This window comes from Opisthocomus hoazin, chromosome W (assembly GCF_030867145.1).
Source record: "Opisthocomus hoazin isolate bOpiHoa1 chromosome W, bOpiHoa1.hap1, whole genome shotgun sequence".
NCBI classification, from domain to species: domain Eukaryota; kingdom Metazoa; phylum Chordata; class Aves; order Opisthocomiformes; family Opisthocomidae; genus Opisthocomus; species Opisthocomus hoazin.
In genome coordinates, this window is record NC_134453.1 from 45684624 (window position 1) to 45710612 (window position 25989).

At 44.9% G+C, this 25989-nt stretch overlaps 1 protein-coding gene across 6 annotated transcripts in view; it reads left to right on the forward strand.

The window, feature by feature from the left end:
• Positions 1-25989, forward strand: part of LOC142365610 (uncharacterized) — a 103742-nt gene that overhangs the window by 24415 nt on the left and 53338 nt on the right. For all 6 annotated transcript variants that reach the window (XM_075446538.1, XM_075446540.1, XM_075446541.1 and 3 more), the window contains exons 4-8: positions 10419-10583; positions 11615-11793; positions 12404-12534; positions 16844-16958; positions 24087-24206. In XM_075446538.1, the coding sequence (XP_075302653.1) occupies positions 10419-10583; positions 11615-11793; positions 12404-12534; positions 16844-16958; positions 24087-24206 (710 nt within the window). The remainder of the gene's footprint in view (positions 1-10418; positions 10584-11614; positions 11794-12403; positions 12535-16843; positions 16959-24086; positions 24207-25989) is intronic.

Consider the following 25989-nt stretch of genomic DNA (forward strand, 5'->3'; position numbering starts at 1 on the left):
CCTCCTTCCTACTCTTTTCAAAAATGGGTGTAATGTTTCCCTTCTTCCAGTCACCAGGGACTTCGCCTGACTGCCATGACTTTTGAAATATCATGGAGAGTGGCTTGGCAATGACATCAGGTGTCTGGGATGCATCTCATCAGGTCCCATAGACTTATGTATGTTCAGGTTCCTCAGGTAGTCCCGAACCTGGTCTTCCCTTACAGTGGGAGGGGCTTCGCCCCTCTGGTCCCCATCTTGCAGTCCATGAACTGGGGAGGGGCGAGGAGACAGGTTGCCAGTGAAGGCTGAGGCAAAAATGTTGTTGCATACCTCAGCCTTCTCCTCATCTGTTGATACGAGGTTGCCATTCTTGCTCATCGGGGGGGTACGCTTTCTTTAACCTTCCTTTTCTGGCTGACATACCTCTAGAAGCCCTTCTTGTTATTCCTTGCATCTCTAGCCAAGTTCAGCTCCAGCTGTGCCTTGGCCCTCCTGACCCCCTCCTTACACAACCGGGCAGCATCCCTATACTCTTCCCAGGATACCTGTGCCTGTTTCCACTGCCTGTGCAGTTCCCTCTTGCCCTTTAGTTTGACCAGCAGGTCTGGACTCAGCCATGCCGGTCGCTTGCCTTCCTTGCCTGACTTCTTACACCTGGGCACTGAGAGCTCCTGCGTTCTCTGGAAAGTGTTCTTAAAGATCTGCCAGCTCTGTTCTGCTCCCCTGTCCCTGAGGACCGTTTCCCAGGGGGTCCTACTGACTAGCTCCTTGAAGAGCTGGAAGTTGGCTTTCCTAAAATTTAGGGTCCTGACTATACTCCTCGCCTTTCCCATATCCCTCAGGAGTGTGAACTCCACTAGTGAGTGATCACTGCAGCCCAGGCTGCCTCCAGTCTTGACATCACTGAGGAGTTCACTTGCATTGGTGACCATCAGGTCCAGTATTGCATCCCCTCGGGTAGGGGTGTCAATTACCTGGCTCAAGAAGTTATCCTCAATGCATTCTAGGAATCTCCTGCATTGCCTACAGCTCGCTGTGCTACTTTTCCAGCAGATGTCGGGGTGGTTGAAGTCCCCCAGCAGGACAAGAGCCTGTGAGCGTGAAGCCTCCTGGAGCTGGAGGAAGAACGCTTCGTCAGTAGGCTCCCCTTGATCAGGCGGCCTGTAGTAGACACCCACGACCAGGTTCCCTTTGTTGCCTCTGTCTCTGATTCTTACCCATAGGCTTTCGACCTGCTCATCTTCATTTGAAGTTGAAAGTCCTCAGTCTTCCAAACATATTGCAGCAGTGTGCATATTGATGTTGTTATTGGTACCATCCTGTATTTTTGACTCATATTAAGGGTGTCCTGCAGTTTCCTAAACCTATCTGTCCTTAAATGATTCCTCATCTGTCTCCATTACCTGAAACATTATTCCCACTCTGGTATTCTTAGGTGATACTGATCAGCATCCTAGAAGAAATTAATGTATTTAAGTATCGTCCTTCCTTCCTTCCTGTTTAATTTCTTCTGCACTGTTTCAAAAACCTGCACAAAGATTAGCATCCTTCTTGAAGCTTCTGCTCCAACAGCTGTTTTAGAGGGTACAACTTATATAATGAAACAGTGGAACCAAAGTCACCAGTTAGAGGTTTAGGCTAATTCTGTTTATGGTTTGTAACTGTCATCGTATGAGAGACACTGCATGGGTTTGAAAATCATTTTTAGTTCACAAGAATGTTGGCTTTTTTTGTCTTAAAATGAGTGATACTGCTCTCATTCATATGTGGAGTAATAGTTTAGGCATTTCATTTAAAAAATGTGCATACTCATGGTTCTGCTGCATAATTGCTGCTAATGAAGCATAAATAATCAAAGACTCATTTAGGTTGGAAAAGACATTTAAGATTGAGTCCAACCGTAAACCTAACGCTGCCAAGTCCACCACTAAACCACGTCCCTAAGCGCCACACCTACATGTGTTTTAAATACCTCCAGGGATTGTTACTGTCACCCTTTAGGGTGGCAATAAACAGAGTGGCAGATACTCTCTATTTACCCCCGCTCTCCCACCAGGGGAAGGGAAAAAGAAGGAAAAGGGAGAGAGACTTGCAAAATTGAAAATTATAGCAGCTTTACTAATAAGACTAATAATATTAATAGTAAGTGAACTAAAACAAAATATACAAAACTGATACTGAGTTTCTCGGAGTTGGGTGCCACGGGTACTGGCATCCTGCTAGCTGCTGCCAGGCAGCGCCAGGAAGTCCTGGACTGGTCTCAGCAGTAGACGGGAACTGGATTTAGGAATGCATGGATCGGGATCTGGATCAGGATCGCAGGCAGAACAAGGAGCAGGGTCCTCTTCAGAAGCCGCCCATGGACGAAGAGAGTGAGACCCTTGTGATTCCCCCAGCTTTAAACTGAGTAGGACGTGTATGGCAAGGAATACCACATTGGTCAATATCGGATCCCCTGTTCTGTCCGCCCCTCCCTGCAAGTGCAACCCTTTACGACTCCTCACTTGCAGGACCTAAGAGGTCTATCGGTGACCTTGGTTGCTATGGTAATAATTCTAAACAGGGGCCTATTTCTGCCTTCCATTCCTACCGTTAGCTCAGTGTAAATATAAACATTAGGTGTTAACAGCTTTGGAGCGGACAGTGTCTGTAAGATATGCAGCCAACTTCAGAACAATGCAGTTTCTTAGAAGAACTTAGCTGTAAGGAAGATTCACTAAAAGAGAATCGGTTCTGTTTTAACCAAAACCAGGACATTCCACCCCTTATTTCATACCATTTACATCCTGCTCGAATCACTGTTGCCTTTTCCCGTCTTCAAATATATATGTATACACATATACAGACATATATACTACTACTATGTTATGATTCATTTTCTTACACAGAAATTTCACTGAGTTCATTTAGTTTATAACTGTAGTTCTCCATCTGTTATAGCAGTCTTTCTGGGCAGGAGAGATGGCATGTACTTGGTGCGGTTCGTGTCCAAGGATTGCAGGTTAGAGATGTCAATCTTGAAGAAGTTGCTGGAAGCCACTCAATGAAGCTAGCTCGGGTTTCATCACCACTGCATTAATCTGGATGGCACTTACTGAACACTGTTATTATTATGTAGCAATGAACGTCATACAGTTCAAGATTGAGTATTCTCACCAAGAATCAGCTCTCCTTCAGGTACACATTGGACTTCACTATCCATCAGCATCACCATTCTACTTTATGTAAAAAACTTTAGACTTTTAGACTTTATCTCCTTCTACTGTATGTAAAAGGTCTGACTGAGCAGGGCCAGCTCGATTGATTGATCCCCTGGTGTTAACTAACCAGGTGGCTTGTGCCAAATGTTTATCCAGTTTTGGAAAGTTCTACCTCCCATTGCTTTCAGGGTAGCTTTTAACAATCCATTATATCGTTTGATCTTCCCAGAGGCTGGTGCATGATAGGGGATGGGATATACCCACTCAATGGCATGTTCCTTGGCCCAGTTGTTTATGAGGCTGTTTTTAAAATGAGTGCCATTGTCTGATTCAGTTCTTTCTGGAGTGCCGTGTCACCACAGAACTTGCTTTTCAAGGCCCAGGATAGTGTTCCGGGCAGTGCCATGAGGCACAGGATAGGTTTCCCACCATCCGGTGGTTGCCTCCACCATTGTAAGCACATAGCGTTTGCCCTGGCGGGGTTGAGGGAGTGTGATATAGTCAATCTGCCAGCCCTCCCCATATTTATATTTCAACCACCACCCCCCGTACCACAAAGGCTTTAACCATTTGGCTTGTTTGATTGCAGCGCATGTTTCACAGTTGTGGATAACCTGTACAATAGTGTCCATGGTTAAATCCACCCCTCGGTCGCGAACCCATCTGTATGTTGCATCTCTTCCTTGATGACCTGAAGCATCATGGGCCTACTGAGCTAGAAACAGTTCACCCTTATGTTGCCAGTCCAAATCCACCTCAACCACTTCAATCTTGGCAGGCCCATCTGCTGGTTGCTTTGGTGTTCCTCAGTGGACCGACTCTTAGGGACATGAGCATCCACATCACGCACTTTAACAGGCAACTTCTCTAACCAGGCAGCAATATCTTGCCACAATGAGGCAGCCCAAATGGGCTTGCCTCTGCGTTGCTGGTTAGTCGGCTTCCACTGTTTTAACCACCCCCACAAGGCATTGGACACCTTCCATGAGTCAGCGTAAAGATAAAGTACTGGCCGCTTTTCCCATTCAGCGATGTTTAAGGCCAGCTGTACGGCTCTTACCTCTGCAAACTGAGTTGACTCACCTTGTCCCTCATCAGCCTCTATGATTTGTCATATAGGACTCCATACTGCTTCTTTTCACTTACGATGTTTTCCTACAAGACGACAGGATCTGTCAGTGAACAGGGCACACTGCTTTTCATTCTCCGGTAGTTCATTATATGGTGGGGCTTCTTCAGCACGTGTCACCTCCTGTTCTTCTGGTGACACTGTGAAATCTTCGCCTTCTGGCCGGTCCATGATTACTTCCTAGATTCCTGGGTGACTGGAGTTACCTATTGGAGCCTGCTGTGTGATTAATGCAATCCACTTACTCCAGGTAGCATCGGTTGCATGGTGAGTAGCAGAAACCTTTCCCTTGAACATCCAGCCAAGTACTGGCAGTCGGGGTGCTAGGAGGAGCTGTGCTTCAGTACCGATCACCTCTGAAGCAGCTCGAGCTCCTTCATATGCTGCTAATATTTCTTTCTCAGTTGGAGTATAGTTGGCCTCAGAGCCTTTATATCCTCGGCTCCAGAAATGTAAGGGTTGACCCGGAGTCTCACCTGGTGCCTTTTGCCAGAGGCTCCAGGGAGGACCATTGTCTCCAGCTGCGGTGTAGAGCACATATTTAATATCTTGTCCTGACTGGACTGGTCCAAGGGCTACTGCATGAACAATTTTTTCGTTAATTTATTCAAATGCTTGTCGTTTTTCAGGGCCCCATTCAAAATCATTCTTCTTCCAGGTCACTTGATAGAGAGGGCTCACTCTGTGACTATAATTTGGAATGTGCATTCTCCAAAAACCCACAGCGCCCAAGAAAGCTTGTGTTTCCTTTTTGCTAGTTGATGGGGACATTGCTGTTATTTTGTTAATCGCCTCTATAGGGATCTGCCAACCCCCATCATGCCATTTAATTCCTAAAAACTGTATCTCCCTTGACCTTAACTCTCTTTATGGCCAAACCAGCTTTCAAAACAATTTCATTTATTCTCTCACCTTTCTCAAAGATTTCTGCTGCTGTGTCACCCCATACAATGATGTCATCAATGTATTGCAGGTGTTCCAGAGCTTTACCCTGTTCCAGTGCAGTCTGGATTAGCCCATGGCAGATGGTAGGGCTATGCTTCCACCCCTGGAGTAATCGATTCCAGGTATACTGGATACCCCTCCAGGTAAAAGCAAACTGTGGCCCGCACTGCTGCCAAAGGGATGGAGAAAAAAGCATTAGCAGTGTCAGTTATGGCATACCACTTGGCTGCCTTCGACTCCAGTTAATACTGAAGTTCAGGCATGTCTGGCATTGCAGCACTTAACGGCCTTGTAATTTCATTTAGGCCACGATAGTCTACTGTCGGTCTCCATTCTCTATCAGGCTTTCACACTGGCCACATTGGACTGTTAAAGGGTGAATGAGTTTTACTGATCACTCCTTGATTCTCTAGTTGTCGAATCAGTTTTTGAATGGGGATCAGGGAGTCTCTGTCGGTGCGATATTGTCGTCAGTGCACTGTTGTGGTAGCAATTGGCACCTGTTGTTCTTCAACCTTAAGCAACCCTACAACAGAAAGGTCCTCTGAGAGGCCAGGCAAGGTAGACAGCTGTTTAACGTCCTCAGCCTCTACAGCTGCTATAGCAAAAGCCCACCGATACCCTTTTGGGTCCTTAAAATACCCTCTCTTGAGGTCGTCTATACCAAGGATGCAAGGAACATCTGGGCCGGTTACTATAGGGTGTTTTTCCCATTCATTTCCAGTGAGGCTCACTTCGGCCTCTAGTACAAATATCTCTTGAGATCCCCCTGTCACTCCACAAATACTGATTGACTCTGCTCCTTTATGATTCAATGACATTATGGTACACTGTGCCCCAGTGTCTACGGAAGCTTTATACTCTTGTGCATCTGACATGCCAGGCCATCAAATCCACACAGTCCAATAAACTTGGTTATCCCTCTGCTCCACCTGGCTGGAGGCAGGGCCCCTCTAATTCTTTTTATTCAAGTTGGTATGGAGGGACAGCAATTCCACCTTCCCTGTCTGGAGAACTGCCCACTGGAAACCAGAGTAACTTTTCTCTTGGGCACTTTCTTTTTTAACTCATGTACTCATGACCCTAGGTCAGCAGTAGATTTTCCATCCCATTTCCTCATATCTTCCCTTTGGTCACGCAGGAAAAAGCACAAGTTACCCTGTGAGGTGTTCTGTTTCTCTAGAACTGATCTCGCAAAAGGGCGTCTTCTCCTAACGGCTCCAACACAGGCTCCTGTACGTAGAAAGCTGAGTCTGTCCTTTGTAGTGGACAATTTGTGAGTCAGCTTTTCCACAGCTGAGATGGAGGCCTGTTGGGGAGAAGAGACACTGTCTTCTAACTGCCTCAATTTGTTGGCCACTTCACCCACAGTTGCTTCCTCGTCATCTTGTATTAATTACTGCCAATAAGTGGACATATGTCGATGGTGCACTCTGCACAACCTTCTACAATAAAGGTCGGGTGTGTGGCACTTAGTCAGGATCTATAATTGTCTGTGGGTTGCTGTGAATTATCTTTCACACAGCTAATTCTCTCAGACAGTTAATGCCTTTCTCCATGGTGGTCCATTTGCCTAGGCGGCATATGATATCAATCTTAAAGGGAAAAGAAGGGAAAGGGGATAAGAAGGGAAAGTCTTCACTGCTGCCAAGACTCGCCTCCAGAGGCTTTGATTTTCTGCCCTTTCCCCAATCACTTTATCAATGCCACCATCTCTGGCCAGGGATCCTAACTGCATGGCTTCTCTGCCATCTAAGGCCAAACTATCAGCCCCGTTATCCCAGCATCAAACCAACCAGGTGGTAAGCGACTCACCTTCATGACAGCTAAAATCTTTCTTTATACCTCGCAACTTATCCAGGGATGAGGAGCGGATTATTATCTCTGGTTCTGATGATGATGTGCCCTCTCCCTGCTCCATTTTTTCGTTTTATTTACTCTTGGCTGCAGGGGCAACTGATACCGCTGGCACCTGAGTAATCACAGTACCTGCCTTGGGAGTTTGAATGGCTGCAGGGGCAATCACTAAGGTTGGTGTACCTGCAGTGCCAGTTGTCAGGGTCAAAGTGGATGCAGAGCCCGTTATTGGAGGTGGAGTGGCTGCAGTATCTTATCGGAGGTGGAGTGGCTGCAGGGGCTATTACTGGAGATGGAGTGCTTGCAGGGGCTTTAGCAGGAGCAGCGATATTTGCAGCACTTGTCGTGGAGGCCATGGTGGCTGCAGTGCTTGTCATGGAGGCTGCAGTATCTGCGATGGGGGAGGAGGTTGCATCGGCACACCTTGAAAAAGCTAAAATGGTTCCATTGCACTTACACCTGCACTGAGGTTTAATCTTACACAACACCAGAAAAACATGGAAGGCAGCCAAATAAAATAGAAACATGGTTTGATAGTTCCAAGAATATCCAAAATTCCCAAACTCTGGCAAAGTCAGGTTAGCATAACAAGAAAACATATAATTTCTCAAATTAAAAGTATAATTACTAACAAAGTCCACAAGGTAACTCCCAAAGTACTCAGATGAAGTTGTTAGCACTGGTTCGGGTTTCACACTTTTCTTTTTCATTTTCACCTCTTGATAAAAATGAGAGATCGGAACGATAACGGCCAGTCTTACCATGGTATTGCTCAGTAATAAACCCCACAGAAAAAAGATGCCTTTCGCCCTACGCCTAAAATTCTTAAACTGCGTGAAACCACTGGCAAACAACCCAAAGAGTACCAAGACACCTGGGTCTGAAGAAAGCTCTAGAGAGATATGATATACTATCGAGCTTTATGATAAGTCACTCAGCATGGTGAATGAAAGCTGCCTGTTTTATTTCCAAACTCCTTGAAACTCTCAAACAAAAAACCTTATATTCTCTAGACTGAGCCTGGTCTCCTTCTGCTAGGGCCTGGATTCAAAGGCCTGTGCTTGAGCCCCATGTTGGGCGCCAATAAATCTGTCACCGTTTAGAGCTGGGTGGCAATAGAGTGGCAGATGCTCTCTGTTAACCCCTGCCCTCCCACCAGGGGTAGGGAAAAAGGAGGGAAAGGGAGAGATTTACAAATTGAATATAAAACTAGCTTTACTAATAACACTAATAATACTAGTAATATTAGTAATAAGCGAAATAAAACTATATATACAAAACCGATACTGAGTTTCCCAGAGTTGGGTGCTGGTGTCCCACCAGCAGCTGCCAGGCAGGCACCAGGAAGTCCCAGACTGGCCTCGGCAGACAGAGTAGTTTTCTTTTGTTACATAAAAAAAAAAGTTACCAGTGGCTTGTTGAGAATTTCTAACACTTTAGAAATTTCATTTGCTGGAAAGGCAGTTGCTTTTTTGGGTGGCGAAAATAAAATGCAAACCAGAAACTGAGCAGACCAATTTAGTAGTGATTTTTAAGTTACTTTTTTTTTTTTTTATAGTGCTCTCTAGGAGAAATTTCAATTCCAAGTACTAAAAATGAGAGTTGTATTGTCCTCATTCTCTAGGAAGTGACTGTGTCTGTAGGGAAAGATCTTAGACTTAATATCCTTCACGTTTCAATTATAATTAATGTTGCCTTACGTGTTATGTTTGTCCAAAAGGTACCTTATCTGTCTCTTTGGACTGATGTCTGTTATGGAACAAATTGGCCCTGGGCACTGCAAATTCCCTTCTTCTCTTGCTGGGCAAGTCCTCAGCAATTCCTTATCCACTTATAATACTTGTTGTGGCAAAAAATAAGAATATTAGCAGTGTTTGAAGCCATCTTATTCAATTTGATTGACTGTAAGCATTACAAATTCAAGCCTGTATGTTTTCTAATTGATATACTGCATCCCTGGCCAGACCTCTTCGATAAGATGGTAACTGGTAGCACACAGAAAATCTTAACTATGGAAGGTTATTTATGGGTAGATTTTTATTCTTTAAAAAAACCACAAACTTGTGGTGGGTTGACCTTGGCTGGCTGCCAGGTGCCCACCAATCTGCTCTGTCACTCCCCCTCCTCAACTGGACAGGGGAGAGAAAAATATGATGAAAGGCTCGTGGGTCAAGATAAGGACAGGGAGAGATCACTCACCAATTACCGTCACGGGCAAAACAGACTCAGCTTGGGAAATTAATTTAGTTTATTACTAATTAACAGTGGAGTAGGATAATGAGAAATAAGAACAAATCTTAAAACACCTTCCCCCTACCCCTCACTTCTTCCTGGGTTCAAATTCACTCCCGATTTTCTCTACCTCCTCTCCTCAAGTGGCACAGGGGGATGGAGAATAGGGGTTGTGGTCAGTTCATCACGTGTTATCTTTGCCGCTCCTTCCTTCTTGCACTCTTCCCCTGCTCCAGCATGGGGTCCCTCCCACGGGAGACAGTTCTCCATGAACTTCTCCAACGTGGGTCTTTCCCATGGGCTGCAGTTCTTCATGAACTGCTCCAGTGTGGGTCCTTTCCATGTGTCCTTTCCACGGGGTGCAGTCCTTCAGGAACAGACTGCTCCAGCATGGGTCCCCCATGGCGTCACAGGTCCTGCCAGGAATCTGCTCCAGCACAGGCTCTCCATGGGGTTACAGCCTCCTTTGGGCATCCACCTGCTCCAGCGTGGGGTCCTCCATGGGCTGCAGGTGGATATCTGCTCCACCATGGACCTCCATGGGCAGCCTGCCTCACCATGGTCTTCATCATGGGCTGCAGGGGAAAAATCTCTGCTCCTGCACCTGGAGCACCTCCTCCCCCTCCTTCTTCACTGATCTTGGTGTCTGCAGAGTTCTCTGTCGCATATTATTACTCTTCTCTCCTTCTTTAAAATGCCATTCCGCAGGTGGTGTTTCCCCCCTCCCCCCCCCCCTTTTAAATATGTTATCACAGAGGCACTACCACTGTCACTGATTGGCTCAGCCTTAGCCAGCAGTGGGTCTGTCTTGGAGCCAGCTGGCATCGGCTCTGTCAGACATGGGGACAGCTTCAGGCATCTTTTCAAAGAAACCACCCCTGTAGCCCCCTCCTCCACTACCAAAATCTTGACACGTAAACCCAATACAGTACTCAGCTGGGACCTTACAAAGTCTTGCCTATATTCAATGGATTTATTTTTACAGAAATGCGCAATGCAGGCAAGTATTAACAAGTCAAGTATCTCCCACCAGTGCTTGGTTGTAAAGCATATTCTATTTTTCTCTTTTCCAGCTCGGTGTTTCACTTGGCACTTTGGGGACTATACCAACTGCAGCATTGGACCCTAACATTACAGCACTGGGAGAAATACCACAGCCACCAATTATGGGGAATGTGGACCCATCCAAAATTGATGAAATCAGAAGAACAGTCTACGTTGGAAACTTGAATTCACAGGTAGCTTTTTTTATTGCAGTGCTAATGGAAGATGCAAAATTGTAATTTATGATTTATAATCTTACTTTTTAAGAGTTTTCGTTAGTTGATGCCAAGAGGATTTTAAACAAAACAAAAAAATACTCTTTTTGGTTACTAGTGATGTTTCAAATTCTGAATGCTCCTTTATCAATCAGATCAGATCAGATCAGAATTGTGGAATTCATTCTATCAGGATACCAGAGAAATCACACTGTAGCTGAATTCAAGAAATGTACTTATGATTGTGTGTGTTGATCAAATGTCCAGCTGGGTCGTGTTAGCTGAACAGTGCCTCAGAAGTTGTGAGAGCATGGTAGCTGTCCCCCACAACACTTTGCAGTTGCTTAAGTACAGTAAGAAGGAATGATTTGTCATAGTGAAAGTTGCAAAATTAGCATAAATACCTTTGAGTTTATCCCAACAGGAAAGTTAGGTCTGTCAGAAATTTGTTTTTTTCAGCAAATGATTTAATTAAAAAATAATTTGCTTTTGACTGATGGCAATATAAGTATTTGATTTTGGGTTTTTTTGAATGCCAAAGTAGCTACTAGAGTGTAAAAGTACTTCTGATAGCAATAAAATAAAACAAGATGGAAGCTAGTAGAAAAAGAGATAAAATCGAAATCTTGTAATACTGTTTGGACTTTTTTTTTTAATTGATCAAAATTCACAATCAATATCTTGTACATAGGTGTATAAGGAAATTCCTCATCAGTTATTTCAAAGGAGTTGCCTGAAAAGTGAAAAATCCTGTGCAAGTGTATTTTTAACCTAGATGTAGGACTTCATGACTTGTGGTTGCACTATTTTGAATTGTAGTGTATTCTTTAGATTAATGGAAGAAAAAAATACCTTTCTCTCTTAAAGTGTAACATTACCAAATTCACGTCACCTGTGTAATAATGGTGAGATGTCTTTCCAAAATCTGTAGCTCTTAGATTACCTGATATGTTGGATAAGTGGTTTTCATTATATATTTTACTTCAGCTGAGCTCTTTGACTCTTTCTAGACTACAACAGCAGATCAACTGCTTGAATTCTTTAAGCAAGTTGGAGAAGTCAAATTTGTGCGAATGGCAGGTGATGAGACGCAACCAACACGATTTGCTTTTGTGGAATTTGCAGACCAAAATTCTGTACCTCGAGCTCTTGCCTTTAATGGAGTTATGTTTGGAGACAGGCCACTGAAGTAAGAAATTAATTATCCATATGAATATTGAATGAGAGATTTCTTAGTATCCTTATACATTTATGACTCTGATGTGCAGGGAACTAATGTGATGAATATTTTTTTCAATATAAGGCCCTATTGTTAGTAAACCGGAACACTTTTATGAACTCCAGTTTCAAGGTTGGGCATAACTTTCTCCAAGAAGAATATGGATGGCACTGAGTAAAATATTTCTACATCTAATGTTGAGATAGTGGAAGCTATAACAGTGAAAGAATCTGCAAAGTCCTTGGTACTGATTAAGCTTTATATATGATGTGTATGTAATTAGTAGGCCTTAACATAGAGATTTGATCAGAAATAGAGAAACAGAATTCTAGACTTCTACTAGAAAATATTTTAACACAGAAATATTGTGCCGCATTTATTTAAAAGTGGTAAGATTTGAAAGCAGTAAAAGACAGACATTTCAGATACAACAGGTGAGTGTTAGGAAAAATCTGTAGTTTTGCTGAACTTGGAAGTTTTTAGTCATACATGGAAGTTGAGGTGTTTTCTTTCTTATTTGTTTTTCATTTTCCCTTTTCAAGAGTTAAAGGGTTAAAGGTTTTATTTTTCCTTAATTTAGAATAAATCATTCCAATAATGCAATAGTGAAGCCTCCTGAAATGACACCACAAGCTGCTGCCAAGGAACTGGAAGAAGTGATGAAGAGAGTAAGGGAAGCCCAGTCTTTCATATCTGCTGCTATTGAGCCAGGTCGGTAAATTATGTTCATTATCCAACAGATATGTTCTGTGCGTACCTTGGCAAATGCTTTTAAGAGCATGTTCAAACACAGGAAAAGGGTACTCAAAGGTAAACAACGTGTGGGAGAAAAAAAAAGAAAATAATCAAAATTGTTTTCATGCAACAAAGCAGTGGAATGAAGCTGACTATTTTTTTTTCATCATCTTATTTTCATAGAATCATAGAATGGTTTAGTTTGGAAGGAACCTTAAAGATCATCTACTCCCAAACCCCCTGCCATGGGCAGGGACACCTTCTACTAGACCAGGTTGCTCAAAGCTCCATCCAACCTGGCCTTGAACATTTCCAGGGAGGGGGCATCCACAAATTCTCTGGGCAACCTGTTCCACTGCCTCACCACCCTCATAGTAAAGAATTTCTGTCTTATATCTAATCTACATATACCCTCTTTCAGTTTGAATCCATTACCCCTTCTCCTATCCCTACAGGCCCTTGTAAAAAGTCGCCCAGCTTTCCTGTAGGCCCCTTCAGGTACTGGAAGGATACTGTAAGGTCTCCCCATAGCCTTCTCTTCTCCAGGCTGAACAGCCACAACTCTCTTAGCCTTTCCTCATAGGAGAGAGGTGTTCCATCCGTTGGATAATTTTTGAGGCCCTCCTCTGGCCCCACTCCAACAGCAGGTCCATGTGTTTCCTGTGCTGAGGGCTCCAGAGCTGGATGCAATACTCTAGGTGGGGTCTCACCAGAGCAGAATAGAGAGGCAAAATCTCCTCCCTCAACCTGCTGGCCACGCTGCTTTTGATGCATCCCAGGATACAGTTGGCCTTCTGGGCTGTGAGCACACATTACTGGGTCATGTTGAGCTTCTCATCAACCAACACCCCCCAAGTCCTTCTCGGCAGACCTGCTCTCAATCCACTCTCTGTCCAGCCTGTATTTGTGCTTGGGATTGCCCTGACCCAGGTGCAGGACCTTGCACTTGGCCTTGTTGAACTTCATGAGGTTGGCACATGCACACCTCTCCAGCCTGTCCAGGTCTCTCGGGATGGCATCCCTTCCTTCTGGTGTGTCGACCGCACCACACAGCTTGGTGTCATCAGCAAACTTGCTGAGGGTGTACTCAATCCCACTGCCTATGTCACCAACAAAGACGTTGAACAGCGTCGGTCCCAATACCGACCCCTGAGGAATGCCACTCGACACTGGTCTCCACTTGGACATCGAGCCGTTGACCACAACTCTTTGAGTGCGACCATTCAGCCAATTCCTTATCCACTGAGTGGTCCATCCATCAAATCCATGTCTCTCCAGTTCAGAGACAAGGATGTCATGTGGGACAGTGTCAAATGCTTTGCTCAAGTCCAGGTAGATAACGTCAGTCGCTCTTCCCTTATCCACCAACACAGTAACCCCATTGTAGAAGGCCACCAAATTTCTCAGGCACGATTTTTCCTTTAGTGAAGTCGTGTTGGCTGTCACCAATCACCTTCTTATTTTCCATGTGCCTTAGCATAGTTTCCAGAAGGATCTGCTCCAAGATCCTGCCGGGCACAGAGGTGAGGCTGACTGGCCTGTAGTTCCCCATGTGTTCCTTTTTTCCCTTTTTAAAAATGGGGGTGATGTTGCCCCTTCTCCAGTCAGTGGGAACTTCACCGGACTGCCATGACTTCTCAAACATGATGGATAGTGGCTTAGCCACTTTGTCTGCCAGTTCCCTCAGGACCTGCGGATGCACCTCATCAGGCCCCATGGACTTGTGCACCTTCAGGTTCCTTAGATGGTCTCGAACCTGATCATCTCCTACAGTGGGCGGTTCTTCATTCTCCCAGTCCCTGCCTTTGCCTTCTGCAACTTGGGCAGTGTGGCTGGAGCACTTGCTGTTGAAGGCTGAGGCAAAAAAGTCGTTGAGTACCTCAGCCTTCTCCACATCCCGGGTAACCAGGTCTCCAGCTTCCTTCCGGAGAGGGCCCACATTTTCCCTAGCCTTCCTTTTATCACCGATGCACCTATAGAAGCTTTTCCTGTTGCCCTTGACGTCCCTGGCCAGATTTAATTCTGTCAGGGCTTTAGCTTTCCTATCCTGATCCCTAGCTAGTCGGACAATGTCTCTGTATTCCTCCCAGGCTCCCTGCCCTTGCTTCCATCCTCTGCAGGCTTCCTTTCTGTGCTTGAGATTGTCCATGAGCTCCTTGTTCATCCATGCAGGCCTCCTGGCATTTTTGCCTGACTTCCTCTTTGTTGGGATGCATCGCTTCTGAGTTTGGAGGAGGTGATCCCTTGAATATTATCCAGCTTTCCTGAGCCCCTCTTCCCTCTAGCGCTTTGTCCCATGGTACTCTACCAAGCAGGTTCCTGAAGAGGCCAAAGTCTACTCTCCTGAAGTCCAGGGTAGTGAGCTTGCTGTGCACCCTCCTCGCTGCCCTAAGTATTTCGAACTCCACCATTTCATGGTCACTGCAGCCAACGGTGCCCTTGAACTTCACGTTTCCCACTAGCCCCTCCTTGTTGGTGGGAACAAGGTCCAGCATAGGACCTCTCCTCATGGGCTCCTCTATCACTTGGAGAAGGAAGTTATCATTAGCGTATTCCAGGAACTTCCTGCATTGCTTATGCCCTGCTGTGTTGTCCTGCCAACAGGGTGGTTGAAGTCCCCCATGAGGACCAGGGCTTGTGATTGTGGGCAATATTTGTATTTTCAGATACATGCTAACAATGTTTTCAAAAATACGAAGTCAATACTAAATACTTTATGTTGCTCCTTTTATAGTTCAAAGTACTTAAAACGCTTTATATTTTGTTTTGTTCTCCTCTAGCGCACATTAATGCTATAGTTTCACGATCAGAGGGAGCTAGCACAGAATCACAGAATCATAGAATCATAGGTTGAAAAAGACCTCTAAGATCATCAAGTCCAACCATCAACCCAACACCACCATTCCTACTAAACCATGTCCTGAAGTGCCACATCTACACGTTTTTTGAACACATCCAGGGATGGTGACTCCACCACCTCCCTGGGCAGCCTGTTCCAATGTCTGACCACTCTTTCAGTAAAGAAATTTTTCCTAATATCCAGTCTAAACCTCCCCTGACACAACTTGAGGCCATTTCCTCTCATCCTATCGCTAGTTACTTGGGAGAAGAGACCAACGCTTGCCCCACTACAACCTCCTTTCAGGTAGTTGCAGAGAGCAATAAGGTCCCCCCTTAGCCTCTTCTACTCCAGACTAAACAGCCCCAGTTCCCTCAGTCGCTCCTTGTAAGACTTGTTCTCCAGACTCTTCACCAGCCTCGTTGCTCTTCTCTGGACATGCTCCAGCACCTCAATGTCCTTCTTGTAGTGAGGGGCCCAATATGCTTTCCTTCAGCAGGTTAATTTTGTCACTGTGCTGTGCTCTTTTTCATGTTGGTTCAAGACTATGTGCATCCTCATAGCAAGTGGGATTAGAGGATGGATCTGGGATAAAACTTGACATATTGTAATGGACTTTTTTCATCCAGGTTTGTTCACTGATCCCTGTTAACACTGAAATGCCAGGTCAAAGAGGAAGATGTTGGTGGGTTGAGTGGTTAGACAGACATTTCAGTGCTGATTTATGCTGACTTAAACTGCAAAACCGCAGTGTAAAAAATTCTGAACTTGTTAAACTTGTAGTTGAAATCCTCCTTTTTCTTTTCGTCAGCAAGATTTTGTCATTCTTCTTACTAAGAAACCCAGACATTGACTTACGTACGTTAGATAGTGGAGGGTCTTGAGGGATTTTTTTTGGGGGGGAGAGGAGTATTTTCCTTCATTTTTTAAGGTTGGGAGAAAAATAGTTCTAACATTTCCTCAGTGTTAAGTGGCAGAATGATAATCTTTTAGAATCTGAACCAAAGTCTGCTGAGCTCACTGGTAAGCTTTCAGTTGACTTCTTGGCCTTTGGAACAATCTTTTTGTCCCCTTCTCTCCATCCCTTCCTCTCCCAAAATTTACTCTGTTCTTCTGAGGTTATTAAAAAAAAGTGGTTAAATAATATACCAAAGGAGAATGTGTTGTGATCTTGTGCATTGTGGCAGTAACATAAATCCAATTCTTAAAAGAGCTAGCTTTTTATAATTATCTGGTTTATGTGTACTGCTGCAGGATGGCTACACTCAACGAGTATATACAATGGCTTTCTTGGATGTTTCTGAAGGATTTTTGCAAAGAAGGAAGATGTGCAAAGCGTAGGCCCCTTGCACTATATATGTGTGGTACATTCTATTTGTGCCAGATTGTTAACTGGGATCTTTAAATGTTCTGAGCTTACACTGCAAAGTGGTTTTTTCCTCTCAGAGTCTGGAAAGAGCAGTGAAAGAAAAGGCGGTCGATCTCGTTCCCATTCTCGTTCAGAATCCAGGTCTAGCTCAAAATCCCGATCTAGAAGGAAAAGATCACACTCAAAACACAGGTAGGTATGTTTTTACTTTTGAACTAAGAGATCATGCTGGTTTTTACTTGAGTGGTGGTGGTTACTGAGATTTCTTACTGAGTTATGAGATAAGTATCCCTGTAGAGAAGATTAGTAACTTACACTGGCCAGATCAGAGTAACTAGGAACTTTGTCTCTGAAAATACACTCTTTCCCTCTAAATGCTAAATGTTTTCAGGTAAAACACACTAGAAAGTACTTTTTGTGCCATGTAGCAAAACCATTTCTATGGTTTCATGGTACATTTTGTGCCATGAAGGCGAAGGGCTCTGGAGTGGAGGTTCGCGCCGAGGGACCCTTCCTGACGTGGCAAAACTGTCGTGGCAAAAGTGGCAAAAGCGCCGGAAGAGAGAGGAGACCCCAGCCCCACCCCCCCCCACCCCACCCCCACCCCCAGTGGGAAAAAGAGAGCTGCTAATGAGCGGCAGCTCTGACTCAGCATGGGTGGGGACAAATGTGACAGCGACCAAACCCCCTCACATACAAGAGCAGCCTCTAGGGAGCGTGAGCAAACAGGGCGGGCAAACAGGATGTGGTGTGGCAGTTTGCACAGGCAGGGCATGTGGGGAAGAGCAAAGTCTCCCAGCTCAAGAGGTAAGTTCAAGAAGTTCAGTTGGTGAGAGGGAGCCTAGCCATGGTATCCGCCTGGCAGAAGACTGCCGCCTCTGCACTTGCCAGAAAGGAGGTATCAACCCAGACTGAGCTCCCAGGAAAAGACACAGCTGTCCAGGTCTCTGGCTGCAGGGAGTGCCACCAGCTTGTGCTGGAAATGGATGGCAGTGGAGGGAACAGCTGCGTAAGGTGTGATCAGCTGGACTGTCTACTCGGCCTGGTGGCAGAGCTAAGAGATGAAGCAGATAGTCTAAGGAGCATCAGGGAGTCTGAGCGAGAGATAGACTGGTGGAACCACGCTCTGACCTCCCTGAAACCTGAACAGCCACCAGAAAAAGGCCATGATCGAAGGGATCCAGTATCCTCCCCCCACCAGGATGTAGGCAGGGTCTTAAAGGCAAGCGGCGAGTGGAAACAAGTCCATAATCAGGGCAGCAAGCGAACCCTCTCCTTGCCTACCATGCGTCCCCAGGTGCCTCTGCACAATAGGTATGAGGCTCCAGCTGTGGAGGACCAGTCAGTGGATGATGTGGGTGTTGATCCATCTACACCAGAGGAGTTGTGGAGAACAGAAAGACCCACCTCCTGTATTAGTACCACCTCCACAAGGAAGAAAAGAAGGGTCATAGTTGTAGGAGACTCCCTTCTGGAGGGAACAGAGGGTCCAATATGCCGGGCAGACCCTCCTCATAGGGAAGTCTGCTGCCTCCCTGGGGCCTGGGTGAGAGATATCACTAGGAAACTACCGAGCCTAGTGCAGCCCTCGGACTACTACCCGTTACTGCTCTTCCACATGGGTGGGGACGAAGTTGCAGTACATAGCCCAAGGGAGATCAAAAGAGACTTCAGGGCCTTGGGACAGCTAGTGAGGGAATCTGGGGCACAGGTCATTTTTTCCTCCCTCCTTCCAGTTGCGGGCAGTGACATTGCAAGGAACAGGCGGACCCAACCTATTAAGACATGGCTCCATGGCTGGTGTCACTGACACAACTTTGGCTTTTTTAACAACGGGATGGCCTACATGGCACCAGGCTTGCTGGCATCAGACAGGATTCACCTTTCTCAAAGGGGAAAGAGGGTCTTTGCTCAGGAGCTTGCAAGGCTCATTGGCAGAGCTTTAAACTAGATGTGAAGGGGGAGGGGGAACATATCAGCCTTGCCGGTGACAAACTATGGGGTGATACACAACGGTTGGAGGGACAGGGTGCTAGTATGGGCCCTCAGCCTGTTGCACAGAGGCATGCTGGGGACACTTCTACCACAGTCAAAGTCTTGTGGAGATGAGCTGGGAGCTCCTGAGGTAGTAGGAGCCAACAAGGAAGCTTCTGTGAAACACCCCAAGGGAAACAAGGGGTGTTCCTCTATGAAGGTGACACAGCCAACAGCCAAGATGAAGTGCCTCTACACGAATGCACACAGCATGGGAAACAAACAGGAGGCGCTGGAAGCTACCATGCTGCTAGAAAGCTATGACCTAGTTGTCCTTACTGAAACTTGGTGGGATGAACCCCATGACTGGAGTGTGGCTGTCAATGGCTACAGGCTATTCAGAAGGGAGAGGCGGGGAAAGAGGGGTGGAGGCATTGCCCTCTACATCAAGAAATCAACACAGTGTGCAGAGCTGTCCCTGAAAAATAGCCACGAGCAGGTCGAAAGCCTATGGGTAAGAATCAGAGACAGAGGCAACAAAGGGAACCTGGTCGTGGGTGTCTACTACAGGCCGCCTGATCAAGGGGAGCCTACTGACGAAGCGTTCTTCCTCCAGCTCCAGGAGGCTTCACGCTCACAGGCTCTTGTCCTGCTGGGGGACTTCAACCACCCCGACATCTGCTGGAAAAGTAGCACAGCGAGCTGTAGGCAATGCAGGAGATTCCTAGAATGCATTGAGGATAACTTCTTGAGCCAGGTAATTGACACCCCTACCCGAGGGGATGCAATACTGGACCTGATGGTCACCAATGCAAGTGAACTCCTCAGTGATGTCAAGACTGGAGGCAGCCTGGGCTGCAGTGATCACTCACTAGTGGAGTTCACACTCCTGAGGGATATGGGAAAGGCGAGGAGTATAGTCAGGACCCTAAATTTTAGGAAAGCCAACTTCCAGCTCTTCAAGGAGCTAGTCAGTAGGACCCCCTGGGAAACGGTCCTCAGGGACAGGGGAGCAGAACAGAGCTGGCAGATCTTTAAGAACACTTTCCAGAGAACACAGGAGCTCTCAGTGCCCAGGTGTAAGAAGTCAGGCAAGGAAGGCAAGCGACCGGCATGGCTGAGTCCAGACCTGCTGGTCAAACTAAAGGGCAAGAGGGAACTGCACAGGCAGTGGAAACAGGCACAGGTATCCTGGGAAGAGTATAGGGATGCTGCCCGGTTGTGTAGGGAGGGGGTCAGGAGGGCCAAGGCACAGCTGGAGCTGAACTTGGCTAGAGATGCAAGGAATAACAAGAAGGGCTTCTAGAGGTATGTCAGCCAGAAAAGGAAGGTTAAAGAAAGCGTACCCCCCCGATGAGCAAGAATGGCAACCTCGTATCAACAGATGAGGAGAAGGCTGAGGTATGCAACAACATTTTTGCCTCAGCCTTCACTGGCAACCTGTCTCCTCGCCCCTCCCCAGTTCATGGACTGCAAGATGGGGACCAGAGGGGCGAAGCCCCTCCCACTGTAAGGGAAGACCAGGTTCGGGACTACCTGAGGAACCTGAACATACATAAGTCTATGGGACCTGATGAGATGCATCCCAGACACCTGATGTCATTGCCAAGCCACTCTCCATGATATTTCAAAAGTCATGGCAGTCAGGCGAAGTCCCTGGTGACTGGAAGAAGGGAAACATTACACCCATTTTTGAAAAGAGTAGGAAGGAGGACCCTGGGAACTACCGACCTGTCAGCCTCACCCCTGTGCCTGAGAAGATCATGGAGCAGATCCTCCTAGAAGCTATGCTAAGGCACATGGAGGCCAGGGAGGTGATTTGAAATAGCCAGCATGGCTTCACCAAGGGAAAGTCCTGCCTGACCAACCTAGTGGCTTACTATGATGGAGTGACTGCATCAGTGGACAAGGGAAGAGCTATGGACGTGATCTATCTGGACTTCTGTAAAGCCTTTGACACAGTCCCTTACAACATCCTTCTCTCTAAATTGGAGAAATATGGATTTGATGGGTGGCCTGTTCGGTGGCTAAGGAATTGGTTGGAAGGTTGTAGCCAGAGGGTAGTGGTCAACGGCTCAATGTCCAAATGGACGCCGGTGACAAGTGGTGTCCCTCAGGGGTCCGTAACATTTTCATCAGTGACTTAGCGAGATCAAGTGCACCCTCAGCAAGTTTGCAGATGACACCAAGCTGAGTGGTGCAGTTGACACACCAGAAGGACGGGATGCCATCCAGAGGGACCTGGACAAGCTGGAGAAGTGGGCCTGTCTGAACCTCATGAGGTTCAACAAGGCCAAGTGCAGGGTCCTGCATTTGGGTTGGGGCACCCCCTGGTATCAATACAGGCTGGGGGATGAAGGGATTGAGAGCAGCCCTGCCAAGAAGGACTTGGGGGTACTGGTGGATGAAAAGCTGGACATGAGCCACCAATGGGTGCTCGCAGCCCAGAAGGGCAACCGTATCCTGGGCTGCATCAAGAGAAGCGTGGCCAGCAGGTCGAGGGAGGGGATTCTGCCCCTCTACTCCGCTCTGGTGAGGCCCCACCTGGAGTACTGCATCCAGCTCTGGAGCCCCTAGCACAATAAGGACATGGACCTGTTGGAGCGCGGCCAGAGGAGGGCCAGAAAGATGATCTGATGGCTGGAGCACCTCTCCTGTGAGGAAAGGCTCAGACACTTGGGGCTGTTCAGCCTGGAGAAGAGAAGGCTCCAGGGAGACCTTATAGAAGCCTTCCAGTACCTGAAGGGGGTGTATAGGAAAGATGGGGAAAATGTTTTCAGCAGGGCTTGTTGCGACAGGACAAGAAGCAATGGCTTTAAACTAAGGGAGGGTAGATTTAGACTAGATATAAGGAAGAAATATTTTACCATGGGGATGGTGAAACACTGGAACAGGTTGCCCAGAGAGGCAGTGGAGGCCCCATACCTGGATACATTCAAGGCCAGGTTGGACAGGGCTCTGAGCAACCTGGTCTAGTTGAAGATATCCCTGCTCACTGCAGGGGGTTGGACTAGATGACCTCTAAAGGTCCCTTCCAACCCATAGCATTCTATGATTCATGTAGCATAATTTAGTTTTGTGACCTCTGTATTTTAAAAATAAGTAATTATCTGTTTTGTGGATGGAACATTTAGTTTACTGTTAATACCTTGAACAGATAGGCTGGCTGGTTATGCTAGTGGAAAGTTCCTGCTGTCCTGAACTTCTGAACAGCTGGTTAACAAATGCAGTATTTTTATTTACTGTATTGTAAATGTAAAGCTATATATTTTTTTTAATCCAGAAGAAAAAGGCTTTAAGGGCATTTTTTCGTTCTTCAGAGTTTGTTTTCTTTGCTAATTTGTTCAGTTCTTAAATAGGCTTTGAAATATAGGGGGAAATAAAATTACTAGATTACCCTTAAAGTGTACCCATTAAGATATTTTTTTTTCCAAGAATGAGACAGTCTTGCTATGTGAGACTTACAAACACTTCCTGAAATGCTTCACTGTCAGGGATGTCTTCTGATCATTTACATAATCAATCTAAAGATATTTGGCTCCCTTAAATATCAGAAAAGGAAAAAAGAAACAAAACTCAATGTATTTGATAACTTACATTTTATAAAGGTGAGTGTTGTCGGTGTTGCAGCGATAGCACTGTTGCATTCTTTCATCCATTGTCTTTTAACAGTGCAACTGGAATTCTTTTACATACAGAAAAGCTGGCCAGAGGAACACACCACTTCAGTTATACTACCAAACAAATATGATCTAAGTGCAGGCTTCAGTTTTGTAGTAGTGTTACACAGTATATGTTATGACATCAAAACATTGGGTACCTTTTTAATGCAAGAAGAATTATTTGTTCATTTCCGTATTGCCTGCTTCTCTTCTGTTTCTCTAACTCCGGACATAACTGAAAAAAGTCTTTGTTTTGTGTAACACTGCAGTAAACTCAGTGCTATTTTGTACTGACACAAACGAAATTGATTTTTAGAAGATACATTTGCATTTTTTTTTACTTGCAGAAAACCTGTGCTTTAAATAATTGTTGATAGTTACATATATTATTTAAAATTATTTTACCACTGTTACTGTCAGTTTTGAGAACATGCTGAAAATAGGCCAGTCTGATCTGTTGAGGCAACTTCATCCCTAATAATAAACTGTCCTTATCACTTTACAGTTTTACTGTTTTATAAAACCCCTAAATCATTTTCATCTCTATAATATAAAATTTTTTCAAGGTCTTACTTGAACTGAACTGTAATTAATTTTCCCTATAATTAGTTTGTATTTCTATACTGATATGTGGAGCAAAGCTGTAAGTAAAAAAATACTGCCTCTCCTCTCCTCTTGGTATATCTTACTCTGTGTGTCTTGAGCTGCAGAAAACAGGTGGAGGCAGTATTTTTTGTATCTCCCTGTTCTTCAGGATTTATTAATATACGTGAATTTCTGTTTTTGGTAAGTTTAACTTCATCGTACCTTAACCTGTCAGGCAAAGTATCCAATGAGGTGTTCTTTTGAAACTTAATGTTCAAATTCAGCTTTTAATTTTTGTTTTCCTAGGGAATATGATCTTCCAAATATAGGGAATATTTTGGGAAAAAAGAGTATAGTAATTTTTAAAAGTCTCGTTTTCTTCATCAAATCTGAGACTATACTATATATGTTTATCAGAAGACTTTAATTGGATTTCTGTTGGAGTATCTGCATATTATTTGCATTCCTTTTTTATTATGTAGTAAATTCTCATTCCTTTTTTTGAGAACTCTTATAATTCAAATCCATGCTAACATATCCTTTCAACTGAAAAGGTAACTTGACTAAATGCTGAACCACAGATCGTAGGGTTATTATTATTATTATTATTATTATGAAGTTCAATTAAATTGTAAGGCTGGAGAACAAAGAGGCCAGTTAAAGCCATCTTTCTTCATTGACCAAATTGACCAAGACTGCAATAAGTGACTGGGCCTGGAAAAGAAGAAAAATGTAACTAATTATTTTTACGAGCTGCTAGAAATTGTCTATAGTAGATTTTATGCACTAGATTTACTAAGGACAGCTATCCTAATATGATATGAATTTATATTTTCCAGAATATTCATGGAAGTTGTTACGAAACATGAGTATTACTTAAATGGTGCATTGTTTCAAAGGAGAACATGTGCACCTGGTGAAGTTTAAAGTATCCAGATTTACAAAAATGTTGGTAGGCAGTATATTACTGAGGTGTAACTCTCTATATAATTTTATGTAGTGAGACAAGATTTATGTGGGTTTTTTTCCCTTCTTGGTTGACCTAATTTTTATGAAGTTTCAATATTAAAGTATTTTTCTTCTGGCATTGTTCATATAGAAGTAGATCTGGCAACAGATCGCTCTCAAGACACAAGGACAGACGCAGATCCAGAAGTCCCCTGAAAAAACGGTCTAGATCTAGGGAAAGGCAGAAATCAAGAAGTTGCTCTCATTCCCGGTGAGTTCCATTCCTAAGAAATGATACTGTTCTTCTTAGCACACAGTACAAAGTTTTTGAAAAAAATCTAACACGCCTTTTAGGTGATGGCAAAGAATGGAATCTCTAAATGCTTTAGCCTGTCCCTAGGCTTTGTTTGTGGGACAAAAGAATAGAAAGTAAATTTTTATGCTGAGTGTACAGGTTTTGGCTGGGATGTAGTTAATTTTCTTCATAGTAACTCATATGGTGCCTACAGGGGTTAAACCACAACACTGAGGTACCTAAACTTTGATACCAAATTCTGGTCTACATTTATACTAACGTGCAAGCTGATCGAAAATAAGTAACTTTAATTGTCAGACTTGAACCAATGGATTAGGTATGTTCTGTGTAGCCTGTGTAATGCACAAAAAAGAGGATGATGCTTCTTTAACCTTCCTAACATATAGATTGGATTCAGGCTGAACTTGATCCTGCATTCTGAGAACATGTATAAAGATTTTGTGCATGGGCTTTTATTTTTGCCTTTGGCTAATTCATATTGGCCATACACTACTGTAGGCACAAATGTATATGTCTGTTATGTGGCGTGTTTACATTTCAGGATCTAATACATCTATATTTTACCTAGTCTATTAATTTTTAAGTCTGCCTAATTATTGAACTGTGAAATTCCAACAAGACAATTCCTTTATCTCCTTGGACGATAACGTAATTTTCTGAGGGATGAAATAGTGAATACTTACAAAACAAAAGTGCCTATGAAAGTAGCTTCATGAATAGAAGCCTTGGTACTTTTCTTTCTGTTTCATCTCCGTAATTCCCCTAACATTTAAAGGGAGCTTCATACTTAGGTTGTGCAGTTGTCTCTTATTTTCTGAGGGGACAAGTTTTGTGGGGAAGGGAACTGCAGATCTGTGGACTGCAGTGGGAACAGTTAGGAGTAGGCTACATAGCTGGGCTTTGTTGATGGATCCTTTTGACTCTGTTGCTGTTGTCTGGAGCTTCTTGAGATGCTCAAGAAGATGCTCAAAGCAGGACTCCGCTCCAGTCTCCACCCTCCAGCATCACAACCAAAAACAGATATGAAGCTTTAACAGCTGTAGACACCCAGGAGCAAGGTCTGCAAGAGGAAACTATACTAGCAGCACACAGCGGATACCGTAAGAAGAAACGATAAGTGCTCGTGGTGGGTGACTCCCTGTTAAGGGGCACTGAGGTGCCCATCTGCCAACCTGACAGGGAGTCACGTGAGGTATGCTGCCTTCCGGGAGCTAAGGTCTGAGATGTTGCTGAGAGGGTGCCATAACTTGTCAAGAGCACTGACTATCCACTGCTACTCTTTCATATGGGCATGAATGACACCGCAAGCCAGAACCTAGGCAGGATTAAAGAAGACTTCAAAGCCCTGGGTATGCAAGCAAAAAGCATTGGTGCCCAAGTTATCTTTTCCTCCATTTTACCAGTTGGAGGAAAGGGTGTAGCCAGAAATAGACTCCTGGCTTTTTGGCTTGTGCGATCGTGAGGGCTTTGGCTTTTATGACAACAGGACATTCTTCAGTGGCTATAACTTGTTAGGGAGGGATGGGATTCACCTGTCTAGAAGAGGCAAGGGAATCTTTAGCAGCAGGCTGGCCAACTTGGTGTGGTGGGCTTTAAACTGAAGGACTCGGGGGACGGGGCCAAAGTCACAATGCTCATGCTATCACATCCAACTGGGGAATAAGTGTGGCCAACCACAGCAGCAACAAATGTTCCTTAGCTGCCTCCCAAGTTGAGAAGCAGAAGGCCAACGAGCTTA